Raw genomic sequence first — 16,464 nt, 5'->3', positions numbered from 1 at the left:
ACTGAATGTCTGAATGGGAAAGAAAGGTGATTTAAGCAATTTTTAGCGTGGCATGGTTGTTTGTGCCAGACGGGCCGGTCTGAGTATTTCACAATCTGCTCAGTTACTGGGATTTTCACGCACAACCATTTCTAGGGTTTACAAAGAATGGTGTGAAAAGGGAAAAACATCCAGTATGCGGCAGTCCTGTGGGCGAAAATGCCTTGTTGATGCTAGAGGTCAGAGGAGAATGGGCCGACTGATTCAAGCTGATAGAAGAGCAAATTTGACTGAAATAACCACTCGTTACAACCGAGGTATGCAGCAAAGCATTTGTGAAGCCACAACACGTACAACCTTGAGGCGGATGGGCTACAACAGCAGAAGACCCCACCGGGTACCACTCATCTCCACTACAAATAGGAAAAAGAGGCTACAATTTGCACAAGCTCACCAAAATTGGACAGTTGAAGACTGGAAAAATGTTGCCTGGTCTGATGAGTCTCGATTTCTATTGAGACATTCAGATGGTAGAGTCAGAATTTGGCGTAAACAGAATGAGAACATGGATCCATCATGCCTTGTTACCACTGTGCAGGCTGGTGGTGGTGGTGTAATGGTGTGGGGGATGTTTTCTTGGCACACTTTAGGCCCCTTAGTGCCAATTGGGCATCGTTTAAATGCCACGGCCTACCTGAGCATTGTTTCTGACCATGTCCATCCCTTTATGACCACCATGTACCCATCCTCTGATGGCTACTTCCAGCAGGATAATGCACCATGTCACAAAGGTCGAATCATTTCAAATTGGTTTCTTGAACATGACAATGAGTTCACTGTACTAAACTGGCCCCCACAGTCACCAGATCTCTACCCAATAGAGCATCTTTGGGATGTGGTGGAACGGGAGCTTCGTGCCCTGGATGTGCATCCCACAAATCTCCATCAACTGCAAGATGCTATCCTATCAATATGGGCCAACATTTCTAAAGAATGCTTTCAGCACCTTGTTGAATCAATGCCACGTAGAATTAAGGCAGTTCTGAAGGCGACAGGGGGTCAAACACAGTATTAGTATGGTGTTCCTAATAATCCTTTAGGTGAGTGTATATATATATATATATATATATATATATATATATATATATATATATATATATAGAGATACCTAGACAGATAAATAGATATAACATGCCGTGCATGAACTGCAGTCAAATTTTCTGAAATGTATAGATACATTATTTAAACCAGAGTCCAGAAGCATTTTGTATAACTCAGCATATCTGTGCTTTGAGAAAAATGTATAAAGTATATTTAGTACACATCTAAGCCATAAATAGTACTGTAATAGGATTCTTCAGCTTTTCCAATGATTGCTTCTACTATCACAGAGACATTTAAGTGCATTAATCCATGACAAATTGTTTCATCTGATCCATGACAAATTGTCTGAATGCCAGATAGAGATGAGGAGATCGAAATGTGTGAGAAGATCGTGTACAGCACAGAAATGATCATCACTTTATTGTACAGTTTAAAAAGGTTGCTTTGATTAGCTCAAAGGGCAAATGAGGTTTTTCCTTTTGTTTTTCTTTTCCTCCAAGATGAATTGCTTTCTTTATATGATTTATATAAACTACATACCTAGCTTCTAGTGTTCATAGTTTAAATATTGCTTTTGAAACATGGAACAGTTATAAATTAACTGCAAACCGATGTATTTGTTTGTTTTTAATTACCAAAATGCAGCCAGCTTGTTAGGGAGTATGTTAATTGTAATTGAAAAACTGGAACCCATTTTAGCCATTCAAAAAAAGTACTGTACATTGTTTAAAACAGTCATCTCATCCAAATAGTCAATAGAGTCTTATCTTAAGTCAACCATCCTTTTCATTTGTTAATGGCTTATGTCTGAATATATTTTGAAATATTTCTGAACAATAAGTGCCTCTAAAATAGCTCTGCCAACATGATAAACTGTTTTATCCAATTAGCTAAAGTCTGATTTGTTTCCATTAATTCAAGTGAGCATAATCTAATTTAATTTGGTTTGAACCACTAGTTCCTGTTATAATTAGTTCCAACAATTAAAATGGGTTTTAAATTAGTCTGATTTATAGGAACTGTGTGGTTGGTTTCAATGCAGAATACTATGTTTAATTTTCCATGCGTTTTTATTTTTTCACATGATATTGTATTTTCTATGCAGTATGTACTATTTCAGACGAGTCTTATTGAACTACAGTTTAATATGTATGTTTATGTTGCAGAAGGCATATTGCTCTGCAACTCTGCTGGAGTATCTAGCAAGACAGAATTGCAAATACCACACAGTATCTTATCTAAAGAAGCAGACAAAAATCTAAATAAATGATGAGCTAGAAACTTGTGATACAACACACTGCATTTCATATTGAATTCTGCACAACTGCTGCACAGACTACCCGAGTGATCCAGCCAAGCAAAACCTGCCCAGTCCTCGATTTTGAAAGAGTGCAGAAATTCTGTTCAGCTTCTGATTAAACTCTCCCTATGTACTGTCAAAACCATTTGCTATCTTTCCCAAACACACCTAAAAGACATCAACTGTTCAAATAGCTGGTTAGCATGTTTTTTAATTTATGTTTTATTATTATTATTCTATGCAGATTGATGCTGCAGATATGAACTACAGCTGTGCCCTTTTTACATTAAGCCATTGTCCAGTGTTGAAGCCAATGAGCTGTGTACATGTCATTGCTTTAGACAACCCTCCCTGCACTGTTGGCCCCACTTTGTGTTGTAGGCAGCTATCAGCACCACGGATAGCAACACTAAAGTGCTCAGAAAAAACGGTTAAGCTATGATACCAATGCACAAACGATTTACAAGAGAAGACAGACTTGTTCCTGGCAGGCATAGCCTAGTGCCAAATCCTATCTGTATTATTTTGTAATCACCTACAGTTAGTAGCTCAATGAAATAATGGTCCTCTTATTTTGTTCTAAGTATGCTGTACACGAATTATGCAGTGATTTGTCCGACAAGAATATAGTCATGATACAGTGACTGAAGATAGGCAAAATATTATTACAATTATATAATTTAATGAAAATATTAAACACAGTTAACTATACTTTGTTTGTTGGTCTGCTTGTTTTGTTTCACTCTTACATGGGCATATTGGTAACACTTTACAGTGTCTCTCAGTTACAGTGTAGTTACATAGTAGGTACATGGAGTTACTCATTATAACAGTGCAATTATGTATTATTACAATGTACTTAAATTGTAAAATGTAAAAATTATGAGTACAGAATTGTCTGGTAAGGATGCCCACCAGGAGGCTATCTTTGAAGCTAAACCGGGCATGGCCCACTTTTCACACATTAAATACATTGTAATAATGCTAGTGTTACCGGCACATTCAACTATGAATAAACTCTTGTTGGAAAACCTCTACCAGTATAATTAATGATCACTTGGGCTATTACCATCATTGTTTGTCTTTTGCAAGAAGACAGAAAACACCAATGAAATTAACTGTTTTAATTTAAATGTGGATATATACTTTCTTTGAGTTTCAGCATTTTGTGTTTATAATATGGTCGACTAAGCGTTCAGACTGATCGCGTGCGCTGGTAATCTCAATTCTCTGCAGGACAATTATTCACTGGGTCTTAATCCTCAGTCAATGGCCTCAATCAGGGAGATCAATGAACTATCACCAGCACCTATCTAACAGCGCAAATCATGGCCTGTCCACTCTAATACTCCAACCTATTCAACAACTGCAAAACTTTCGACGTAACGAATGCCTCACTGTCGGACACGCATACAGCCACCTTAGTGTACCCAGTTAATTTTACTCAGTAATACATTTGATTCGACATCTTAAACCCAAACAAAGCATCCATAGTACTCCGATGGGATGGAAGTAAGGAAGGAAATTATTTTCATATTTTCATATTCATCATTTTGGTACTAAAATTATGTTGCTGCTTCTTCCAAAACTTACACAAATCTACAATGCTGACAATATCACTGCTGCTTCTACAACTACTATTACAACTACTAATGTAAGACTTTCATTCAGAACTAAGATCCCGTGAGCATTTTATTTGTAGTATAGATAGTATAATTTATTTGATCCAATATTCTGCAAAGCTTTACCTGATGTCTTGTACAATCAGCCACCAAATGTGCATCCTTCAGAATAAACTTGTACATGCATTTCCTTTCATGATACTATAAAAACGAAATGAATAAATAAATTAACAATTACTTTATATTTAATGGTGATACAGTATACAATCAATTTTATTACTCCCTTGAAAAGAAAAGGGCAGCTGAGAATTGACTTCAGTGATCCGCAGTCCACAGCATTACACAGATGATGTTCATTATTCACTAATCAGACTAGCTTGTATTCAAGTATCTACACCGTATTGTTATCTGGATGCAATTCAGGAAAACATTAAATATTGATATTCCTGTAGATTGTTTTGACCCCATGTTAAGATAGCAGAAACCATCCGATAATCTCAGCACCATTTCCTCGAAAGGCACTAGTTGAATAGACAGGTGTAGAGTGATTTGAATGAGACTTGCGTCATGTCAAATTCCACTCATCTGTCAATGTAGTGGATTATTTCTTGAGAGACTAGAATTGGCTGCCTGGAATCAGAACACCATCAATCTTACTAGCGCTGGGTGCGGGGAACCTGCCTGGCTGAGGCTCATGGGAGAAAGCTGTACCGTTTCAGAGCAGGTGATGAAGCAGCTGTAAAACCTTTACTCAATCTGTATCACAGCCCTGAGTAAAAGATTTGTCATTTTTTAACATATTTCTCATATTTAGTATGCGCACAGCATTCGAGCTGCTCTTGTTTAATAAAAAAGCCAATTTCTCCAACTTATCTAAATGTTCCAAGGCTCTGAATTATATCTTATCTTCTATATTTTCACTTTTCTATATTTTTTGTTTGTTATTTTGATCAATATTATTTTATTAATGGCCGCTTTGGAGTGAATTTGTTCTCTCTGTCTCTCTTACATATCTTTAAAGACTATGCAAAATAGTCTAATGTAATAACCTAATTAAAAAAATACGTCTGTTCACAGCTATTTTAGGGTTAAGCGTTCAATTTGCAGTGCGAGATGAGAGACAAAATAAAGGGCCTGTGAAACAGAAGATCCTCATATTATAAAATCAATTTTAATTGAAATATTTATCATAGCATTTCAATTCCGAGAAAATGGTTCTGGTTAGATCAGTTAGCAAAATTGGAACGGACTCAAATTGCTTTCAGCTTTATCTTTTTTTGAAAAATTATGTCCACAGATGGGTGCTTTACAACAAAAGGAGTGCCACAAAAAAATACAAAGCTTTCTATGCATATAAAGAAGAGCTGCTTCACCTCCTCTTCACCGTGTAAATGAAGACCATCGACACAAGTGGGTCTGCTTTTTTTTCCAGAAGGTTGACACTGTATCTGGAGATTCGGATAAGTATATTTTATAAAGCATATCTTAGCAAGAAGTAAGCTTTCTTAACACAAAGAGATAGATACAGATACTGTATTCACTTTTGTAGACATGGGTGAGTACGGGTGCTAGGGCAATATTTCAGAGTTCTTAAAAAAAAAAAAAGCCTCTCTGATCTAGAACTGCTGAATTAGCTTTTTTTGTCTCCTTGTGCTGAGAAATATATCTTAAAAATCTTCCAATCTTCTTTTTTCCCTCATGACATGTTTCTATTGTACATCCTTTATTGTGTATTCCACTTTAATGAATTCCACATTAGAGATGTGCTACTTTGTGTCACTAACAACAAGGTTAAACTTTTCTTAACAATAATGTAATAAAGATATCTCACCCATAACCTGACTAATTTTCCATCTGCTTGAGGTGGGATTTTGTTTTGCTGGCCTTTTGCATAATTTAAAAGACACTAACTGTAGGGCATTCTCTTTCATGTAGAGTTTTGGCACCAAATTCTGCCAAGCTTGAAAGCCTAGGAGCACAGTTTTAAAAATTGTTTTTTCTTTCTGCTTCTCTTTTTACACCCCTCCCTTTATAAAGGAACATTAAGAAGTCTATATACTGTTTCCTATTCAAGTTTTGACACATCCACATATATATTCTCTTTAGCAAAACACAACTTCCCTTTAAAGCTCAAGTTTATCGCTTTTCCTAATACTGATCTCCATTACCATTTTGTTTGAACATGCACGTCCATTTCATGCGCATAACGTTTGTCAAATATACTGATATCTATGGTACCATGTCCCATGTATCTTCCATTTCTGTCAGTTGAATGAAACAGGTTAAATAGGAAAGGAATTTGTGAATTACAGATCTGAGTGATCACTCTGAATGCAGAGTATAAATACTGCGCCGTTGTCGAGAGCATTCAAAGCTCTGTAAAATTCCTATTTACTATCTGTTACTATCAGGTTGTTTGTCTGTCTGTACCCTTACAAAAATGGTTCAAATGATTCTATAATATGCACAATCTTTACCTATCTATATTATAGTTATTCCAAATATTCTTCGCATAATCATATACCTTCTAAATGTTGTCTCTCCAAAACCAATGGCTGCTACCATGACAAGGACAGCCATCCCGTGGTAGGACATGATACATCCAATATAATCATGATTATTGCTTGTCCTAGGTACGACATGACTTCATACGCATCTGTACATAAAATATGAGTGTGTTGAAATGTAAAGGTGGTGGTTATCATATATATTTGTTTTGTAAGCTCTAACTGCTCTTGGAATAAATCGGGGGTATCCGTGGTAACGAAGACACAGTATTGGTATTGCAGATTTGCTGCTCTATTCCAAACACATTTCTTAAATACGGTACCAAAAACTCAAACACTGCAAAAATACATGTCCACAGGAACCAACTGTAACATGAGGCATCAGAATAGGCTACATGCAAAGGCACGTTTGAGCTCTGCAAAATCTATGTACAATGAGAACTGAATAACCCTAAACAGGAAACGACACGTTTATGTGTTATCAAGGTAGATGATCCCAAAAGCTTTCATAAACGAGATTGTGCATTCATTGCACAGTCTAATCTATTAGGGTTGTTTAGGTTATGTGCAAAGTGCAAAGAAAATAAATCAGCTGGGATCATATCAAAACTTAAAGGGTAACTTGAAATCACACAGCATTGCTACAGCTATGGGTAAGTCTTATTATTCTGTTTCTTTTCATAGATGTATATTATTATCATCATCATTGTAATTTTTTCTTAATTTTCTTAATTTTCTTAATAAAATGTTTTTCCCCAAAACCACTAAAAATATATATCCTAACAGACAATATTGAAGATCTCCTCATAGGGCTTTATTTGACAATGGAGCAGGAGGCACCTGAGCTCCCGTCTCCTCGTGCTCCCCTCAGCTCCTCTTTCATGCAGCCACAGAAAGGTCGTGCAGTTGAACAACATGTTTCAAGGTTTGACTTATAACATCAGACAGGCAACGATGACCCCTGATTTTGAAATGATTTCCACATTCCAGTAAGGGTTATCAGTCTGAGCCACGAATGCTACAGCTGTGTGATTTCAGGTTTCAGATTCTTCAAATAATACATCATTTAAGAGCCGTTCAGAATAGCAAACAATGTGTTCGCTTTGCATTGAAATATATATATATATATATATATATATATATATATATATATATATATATATATATATATGTGTGTGTGTGTGTGTGTGTGTGTGTTATTTGTATTTGTTTCAAACCGACGTTAAATTAACTTTCTGTAAAAAATTTCTGCTGTCATTACATGGCATGCCTTAGTACGAGTACTACTCGTATCTGATCATTTTTCTCTTAATGTAAATATTTATGGTAGATGTTACAGGTGGCGGTAATTATGGTTTCCCGCGTTCTTGTACGAACTGTACGAACCCTACTGCTGCCATCTACTGAGCTTTTCAGGAAACACTTTCTTTATGGGGGGTTGGGGGGTTGGGGGGGGGTTGGGGGGGGGGGGGGGGATGGGATTCATCAGTCGTACGTTTCCTGCTGTAGCATCTGATTTGTTGTAAGTTTTAGGGAAAGAAAATTTGTGCAGTGAAGACCAGTATTTTCAGGTCTTGAATAAGCACTTCCAAAACAACAACACAAACAACAACAACAATAATAATAGTAATTATAATAATGCAATCTGGTGACTATATACAAGTCTACTTATATGAATACAATGGAAAACAATAATGATAAGCAAATATAGGACTGCATAACAAAAACAATTCCCACTGGAATCATTTTAAATCACCACGATGTAGGGTAGCTTCGGGAATATATTTTGTTTATGAGTATATATCATTTACTTTTCCTTCTGTTGATCGAATTAAGTGAACCAAAGCAGCTTCCTGACTTGTCTCCCCTTAGACTTACCTTTATATCTGATTCCAGGTTAATTATTTTTCCATTACAAAAAACAGAGTATACACTTTCCATTTAAACAAAAGTAACACTAACACCCATGAATCATTCCAGAGCTCTCAGAGACAGGCTGTTGTGTGGGTTTCGGGTTCGATCAATTTCATCCCTCACCGTAGTAACTATAGCATGTTTCTATCTCTTTTCCCCTGCTTTCCATGTTTTCCAGTCCTCTTTTGGATCACGGAAACATATTGAAAGTTCTCCAGTGGGAAAGTGATATCTCTCTCTCGCTCTCTCTTTCTCTCTCTCTATATATATAGATATAGATAGCTATATAGATATGTTGTTATATTTTTCAGACAATCTTAGCAAGTGTCAAATGGAGGCACGACTTGAAGTGACGGCTCATTCTCAACAAGGCCCCTTGAAATGATGCTCCAGGCACAGTATATGGAATCCATGTGTGAGAAAGACTTTGGGCAATAAGGAGAAAGAAGATAAGGCGACATTGGCAGGAATGAATCGGGCACAAGACAATGGGTAAAATGAGTAAAAAGCCAGAAGAATAAAAAGTTACGTACCTAGTATCTGGATGGCGTTCCTACCTGGTCGAGGCAGGTGGTGCTGCTGTATGGTGTCATAAAGAGTCGCTTGACAGAGCAGCATGGCACTGGCACTAATCCACATACACAGGAACCAGGACATTGCAGGGCAATTCTATAAAATAAAATAAAATATATATACATATCTAGGCTAATGCATATGTAGCATATCAAGATACACATTAAAGATGATACCAATTATTAATGTAGCTGGCAGGTTTGAAATCCCTGCAGTGCAATGAGGAAACCAGACCTTTCAGGTTAGCCTGATCAAGTTGGTACCTGAAAGGTTATGTTAAAATGAATCATTACAATTCTTCACAAAATCAAAGGAGCATTTTGAATGAAACAGATATCAATGCAGGTCAGTCGTTTTTCACGGGGTGACGCAAAAGACAAACATGCGCAGCCAACCACGGGCACATTTGGCATTTTGAGTTCAGTTGCTGATGAATAATGTAATTCTTATGACTGCATTAAACATGATTTCAGTACAAGGTAATTAGTCCTGAGATTAGCGTTATATTTTTGTAAAGAATGCAGTTAGTTTAATGTTCAGTACAATAGTAAAGCACAAGTGTGGAGTAGTGTGGTGGGTTGTGGGTTCAATGCCACGTGTTGGGCACTGCTGTTGTACCCTTGAGCATGGTACTGTACCTAGATTGCTCCAGTAAAATGCCTAGCTGCATAAATGTAAAAATAATGTGATGTATTGTAAGTCACCCTGGATAAAGGTGTCTGCTAAGAAATTGAGTTTAATAATAGTTTGTTTTACACCCAAATCCAATCTTCTTTTACAGGGTTACACAATACCTTTTCAACATTATAGATTTGCTTAAGAAAATGTATTTAAACAGATATAAGTTCATTTCTGAAAAACGAATTAGAGTGGATTTCATGTGTGAAGGGCTCCTGGTTAAGCATGTCTCTACATTAAGGAAGGTTTTATTAACAACCTTGTAAATATTATTAGCAGTTAAATAGATGCTCTAATAATGAATACAGAATCATTGTCACAAACCGTTGCAGAGACAGGTACTGCCTTTTTGCAACTAGGATAAGAAAGAGTAATCAGTCTTTCTTAATGTGCTAAAATATTAATATTTTCAGCATGTTTATATATATATATATATATACACACACACACACACATTTCTTAGTGGCAAAGGATATCATACAATTGTCAAATCAATTATTTATTTAACAATGCAGCTCTTATTTAGTATATGAAATGCATATCAAGACTCAAATGAAATAATTAGGTTGTTTTCTGTAAAGGTAGCAATGATGGGGTAAATTGCATTAATGTATTACCCACTCAACCTCCACAAAGTCTCCCACTGAAGCAAGAAACACAAGCCTACCTTGACAATTGTGGGGTATGTGGCATATGTCTCAGAACAGCTTCATTGCTGATATTGCTGTGCAAAGCTATGGGCTAGAGCAGTTGAATTACTAGTACAGGTCACCCATTCATTGTTTTGCAGTTCAGGTGTTATACAATTAGTGTACTTAAAGAGAAACCCCTCATTACTCATGCTTCTACTGTTGTAACCTACAGACCTTACGTTTCAGTTTTGATATCTATATTCCATGTGATGTGATTTAAAATGAACACAACTGTTAGTTGAAGCAACGGTGGACTGTTTTGCTTGTCTTATTTGTAGTCTTAAGGAAATGGATTGGGTAATGCTGAGCAGTTTGGAGTTATGTTGTACTGTAATCATAAAACTTTAATGGCAAAAGCTACTTCAAAACAAAGTAATTGTTTGCCAGAGAGAACAAGCCTGCCATGCAGTTTAAAATCAATAATTCCTACTGGTTCTTTGCTGTACACTTCCGAAGATGATGGGGCAACATTTACAAAGGGAAAAAAAGAAAATGGATCTTGAATGAGGAGTCAATTATTTGTTATAAACATCACCCTGTGACAAAGCTCTCTCATTTTGAGAAGCATAGTGCAGGATTTGAAAGGAAATTCCCTGCACTCTCAACTGACATTGAACCTATGCATGGATATTCACAGTCTAAAATTAAGCATATAATTATTAACAGCTCGTTGTAATCCCCTCTCTAACACTAAATCCTTCAATGCTACAGTTTTCTGCAAATGCATATGATTCCCTAAGGAGCTCTTTCACTACCTTGCATTTCTCTTTGGCAAACTGCCTTCATGACAAAAACTTCCCCAACGATTTTTTTTAATTCTGCACATTCTATACTTAGCTGGTCACCAATTACCCTTTTATGTTTTATTTTATTTATGTGGCAAAATACAATATTTGCGATCTACAATAAGTGTGAAATAAAAAGCTCAGTATGAAGCCAGATATCCATTAAAATTTGGCAACCACATGTGTACAGTTTCATAAATTTTAATATGAACAGGAGAGCACTGCTAAATTATTTCTTAAGTTATGAAATGCTATATGCTGTATAACCTGACATATGCAGTCACCTATGCAATGTAGACATACATATAAATGCACAGTATTTTGTATTTTATAATTTTCTTTATAAATTCAAGTGTGTCTCTTGTGTCAGTTTTGCAATTTGCAAATCTGTTTAATGGTCCATTTTGTTCTTGTTCTGCCATCTAATTAGTACATTGATTTATCTTTCTTTGCTCATTACACAAATTGCAATGATGTCTGTTCATTTTTATGACTTTCTCATTTCTCACATGCTGTCTCTCCAATGCAAAAGCCATTGTGCTTCGGTTTAGTCAGATTTGGTTCTTATCTGTATGCATGTGTTTCACTGAACCTTATTTGTTTTAGAAACATGAACATTAAAATTATAATATATAATTTGGTAAATACATGTTTTGCCTCTGAAAACAAATGTTATATAGCTATTAGTCAAAACACCAAAGCCAAACGTACATCGACATTCTAAATTAAGAAGTACAAAATGCTGCTATTGACCATGTGCTTTACTTCAATTTTATGTTTATGCATTGATACAATAATTTCATTCAAAACCAATATAGTTAATAGACATTCACATGTATATTTTACCCAAAGTATAAAATATAGTGCATTAAATAATGTGTAGTCAGTGCCTCTATCTGAACTGTCAGGTCTTCTAATAAATATATTGTTGACTGAAGAGTATAACTTAGGTTTCAAAAGTCTGTCCTACCAGAGATAACAAAGCTTGTGATAAGAATGAAGTAAACACACTTTAAAAGTCTGCCACTGGCCTATCATTGATGTGTGTTACTCAACAATCACACTGACTACAGTATTTAGGACAATAAACATGCGGTTTATTTATTTTACTGACATAATGTTACAGAGGCAAACTGACAAAACAAAAAAGAAAGCTTTCTCACAGCACAAGATCTGACTCCCCCATCCCACATCCCTCACTGGAGTGAATGCAACTTTCACGTTCTCTTAGATTACCTCAAAAGAAAAGAAAATCAACTGACCTCCTCACGAAAGACTCAAGTGTACCATTATCCCTCTAAAAGTATGGTTTTGACAGTTTTGAACCAGTCTTTTCCCCATCGTTTCTCTTTCCTCTCGAGACAAGCACAGTATAGTAACTAACCGCAACATCCTATTCAACAATGCACATTTCTGTTCGAGAGATAACAGCCAGGTTATTAGATAGGTCAAAGATTAAAGCTCCTTTTGCCTCCTTAAACTAAACCCTGGCTAACTGAACTACATTCCCAATTATTAGCAGAAAAGATTTAAACCCTAAATGAGATTAAAAGGCTCCAATCTCAAAGAACAAAGCTCTTACCTGAGTAATCCAGCCAGCAGCAAAGAGCCCTATTAGTGTTCATCCAAAAGATTTAACACATTGTCTTAAATCCATCCATTCCACGTCAGGGATTCCGATAAATTCCTAAAATAATCTATACAATCAAGGATTAGGAAAAAAACTCTTTTGTCCCCCTGCTCTGCTCAGCTCCAATCCTGCGTGCAGAATGAATGAAATCTCAGGGCTGAGATGCACTGTCAGAAAGTAGCCAGGATTTAAGGGGTGGAAACCTTGTCATTTCACCTTTAAATCATCTTACAGCGTCACCCTTTTACTGGAGGGGACCCTTGAAGTGATCTTGAGTTAATTTGCAGCTTCACATTTACTTAAAGACGAGGATCAATCCCTGTTTAATGACAGATCTGCCTCCCCTCAGTTCATTCCTCCCATTGAAAAGCTGCTTTAAGCACAAGCTCTATCTCCTTTAGAATGTACTAAGTAGTGTGTGTATTTCAATACAGCCTTACTGGAGAGGTATCACATGTCTTAAAGCTAGACTGCCCACTATTACAGAGCAACTACATTGTATAATGAAGCTTAGTTATTAACCCTTCGACAAAATCAGCAGGAGTGATGCATAACACATTAAGGGGGGCAGACGGAGGAGGGGAGGGGGGGAGTGGTTGGGGAGTTGGGGGTGGGGGAAATACACACATCCTGTCCTTGTTTCATCGCTCACAAAGATTTGGAGAGAGGAACTTATATCAGAGTCGGTGTGATTGTAACGTGAGGGTGTCATATTTGTATGAGCATTGTGATCACGATAAGAAGACGCTGGTTATTCTTAAGAGTGTTTGTAGTAACGCCTCTTTATTGCAATGCCTCTCCACTGTGTCGCTTTCATATCTCCTGAGCAAAGTTCCTTGATGCAGCTGAAGAAAAAGACAAACATTCCCTGTATTTTTTGGTGACAGATTGGAGCCACTACTCCAGCATAAATCACGGTGTTGTTCGTTGTCTTTTTGCTTCTCATGTACAGCAAGGCAGGAGAAAAGGGGGATGCACCAAATCCAGATCAATTCCACAGTCTCACCTGTATTTATCCATTTCAAGTGCCATTGTGTTGCAATTCAGTAAATTATGATTATTCATCAAGGCAATATAGATCACCTAAGAGCTCATATATTTATATATTTATATTGAATGAAAGATGAAGGCAAATGTAGTAGCTTGATTTTCTTTGCTTTCATTTTTTCTGGGGGGGTAGGGGTGCAGGGGTGCTGGAGGGGCGTGGATTTTGGGTTGGATAACAGGAATGCTCCCAAAGTGCTTTTTTTCTGAACAGCCTTGTCAATTAGAAACACATTATCTTATGTTGTGTGTGCTTGAAGATTTTAAAGATTTAATATACTATAAAGGTTTACATTCTTTATAGAATTCTGAGCAATAATACAAATGTGTGTGGAAAATATACGGCTGCCAGTAGCAGTAGCATATTTATTATTCTCTCAGTATGTTCATATAAAAGGAAGGCAGCTTGGGTACCTGCAGTTCAAATGTGTACAATGAAACAATGGCTATCAACAAATGTTCTAGAAGAGCATCCATCAGGGAATCCCATACCTACGCCATCAGTGCGATTTGGGTTTTTGTTGCAATTGATCCGCTAATTACCTAACTGAGTCCGTAAATGAATTAATCATGCTCCTAATTTGACCTTAATGGTTTTGCAACTAAAGCTACAATATGGTATAGGTGACATTAAATCTGTAGCTTTTAAGGAGCTGAAATCAAATAAATGCTTCCAATTTGCTAAATTAGTAGTGGATTTATGGCTTCAGAAACTGAGGGCACAGTCTGAAAGAAAACTAGCAGAAAACTGTGTTCAAACAACTACTTTTGGGAAGCCCTGTTCTCCCTGCTATGCTGTGCTCAGGGTCACAACCACAAAACAGTCACTTCTCTACGCATGAAGTCATTTATGCTATCCAGTGGAGCAGCTTTTTTCATGCATGGGCTGGACTTAATTGTTTTGTCAAAAAGCTTACATCAATAATAGGCTAATGAAAGATTTCAGAAGCAAGTGGCATGCATGATAAAATAAGAAACCTAGAAAGACGACATTTAATTATTTTTGTACTGGCCACTAGGACTTTAATTTCAGACCCTTTTCTTGGTATTTATGTTTTTAAATATGAGTAAGCAATTATTAAAAAAAAATCTCTTTTCATGTTATCCACAGGTTAGGCATCACATTAATTTCCTTTCCATATAATTCAGCATAGTATTCATATCCTTATAAATGGTATTATGATTTATTATAAATAAGGGGTTAAGGGGGCTGAAATTAATTAACCTTTAGGTCAGTTTGTCAAATGAAGCACTGAATTACTTTATTCTCCAAAAGGTAATTAATGTTTAACCGGAATCTCATATTTGCATTTTTTCCGGGAAATGTACAAGATTTCAAATAGATGGTGCTTTTCTAGCTGTCTTTTCATTTTGGGTTTTGTGTTTCTGCTTTGTCCTGAAATACGTATTTTTGTTGTTGTTTGTCCTCTGTTAAGCCTGGAATGATAGCTGCAGAAAACGAGGTTATAAATATTGCCACCATGGGTTATAGACCTTCTCAAATAAAACTTTAAATTGTACCAATCTTTTCAGCTAAATTAGATAATGTTAAGGCTACGCTGCTGATCCCAGTATCTACCAAAATACATTTCTCTTCACAGCCCAATATGGGGTCTCTGAGGACAACTTTCAGTAGGAGGCATCCAATTGCTTGTTCCACACAACAGTACGCCTTTTGAAGCTCACACTCTATAGTTAACCCTCTGAAAATTATTGTTTCACAGTTTGCTTGGTTGTTTGTGTGTTTTTTTTATTTGGGAGGGGGGTATTTATTTATTTATTTCAAATGCAGGCTATATAGCTCCAGTTCCAGAAAACACACTTCAAAAGGTGTACTTTTTTCCTCTCTTTCTCTTCCTCATCTCTGGGGGGCTCTACCTTTTCCAAACAGCTGTTGCCATAGTTAGTGCCAAGATGAATCAGAATATTGAGACCACCAGCAGCTCTCAGATTTTATGTATGCACCCTATTAAACAATAGCATGCTTTGCTGGGGAATCACTCTGAGAGCAATAATCCAAACTCAGTGTTTAATATGCTCTGTAACCATATTCCGGACATCTCTGTAGTTAATGTTTGATGCTCGCTCACTTAGCATCTGTGGCAATACAGAGTTGCAACTTTTTAATTGTCTCAATGTTGCTTAAATTAATATTGTAATATGCTGTGTGTGTGTGAATAATTATACAACTATATTACAATATATGCTTTGTGTGTGAATATGCTGTGTGTGTGAATAATTATATAACTATATTACAATTTACATTACAGTGATACTGGTTATAAACTAAATGGCTTTGAGCTCTTTGTAGAAACACACAGTTTGTTTATTTTAAATGTTGATCAACCAGAAATACTATCATCCGAAATAATATCTTACTGTGTGGCAAGTTGAATAGAAAAAACTAAAGTTGAGATATATAGAAATTAAGAAGTAATACATAAATAATAGATACCCATGGAATTATGTGACAGCAGTGTGAAATACTGCTTAATTGCTTCAAACTGCCAGAGTGATGTTCCATAATAATCAATAGTGAGATATGTGCATCACGGGAAGGCCATCTAATGATTTTTTAGAATTACATCATAATTAGCTGTTGGATGAAATCAGGAAGACTGTTTGTAATTATCAAT

At 36.3% G+C, this 16,464-nt stretch overlaps 1 protein-coding gene across 3 annotated transcripts in view; it reads right to left on the bottom strand.

Moving 5' to 3' along the window:
* tafa1b (TAFA chemokine like family member 1b) overlaps positions 1 to 13,286 on the bottom strand; it is a 137,349-nt gene extending 124,063 nt beyond the window's left edge. For all 3 annotated transcript variants that reach the window (XR_010810908.1, XR_010810914.1, XM_066698020.1), the window contains exons 1-2: positions 12,737 to 13,286; positions 8,960 to 9,095 (exon numbers count right to left, since the gene is read on the bottom strand). Coding sequence is in view for 1 of the 3 variants with exons in the window: in XM_066698020.1 (XP_066554117.1) it covers positions 8,960 to 9,083 (124 nt within the window). In the remaining 2 variants the exon portion in view is untranslated. The remainder of the gene's footprint in view (positions 1 to 8,959; positions 9,096 to 12,736) is intronic.
* Between the last annotated feature and the right edge of the window lie 3,178 nt (positions 13,287 to 16,464).

Source organism: Amia ocellicauda, chromosome 3 (genome assembly GCF_036373705.1).
Source record: "Amia ocellicauda isolate fAmiCal2 chromosome 3, fAmiCal2.hap1, whole genome shotgun sequence".
Classification (NCBI taxonomy): Eukaryota; Metazoa; Chordata; class Actinopteri; order Amiiformes; family Amiidae; genus Amia; species Amia ocellicauda.
Note: the sequence above shows the minus strand (reverse complement) of the source record. Positions and strands in the feature narration are given on the sequence as shown.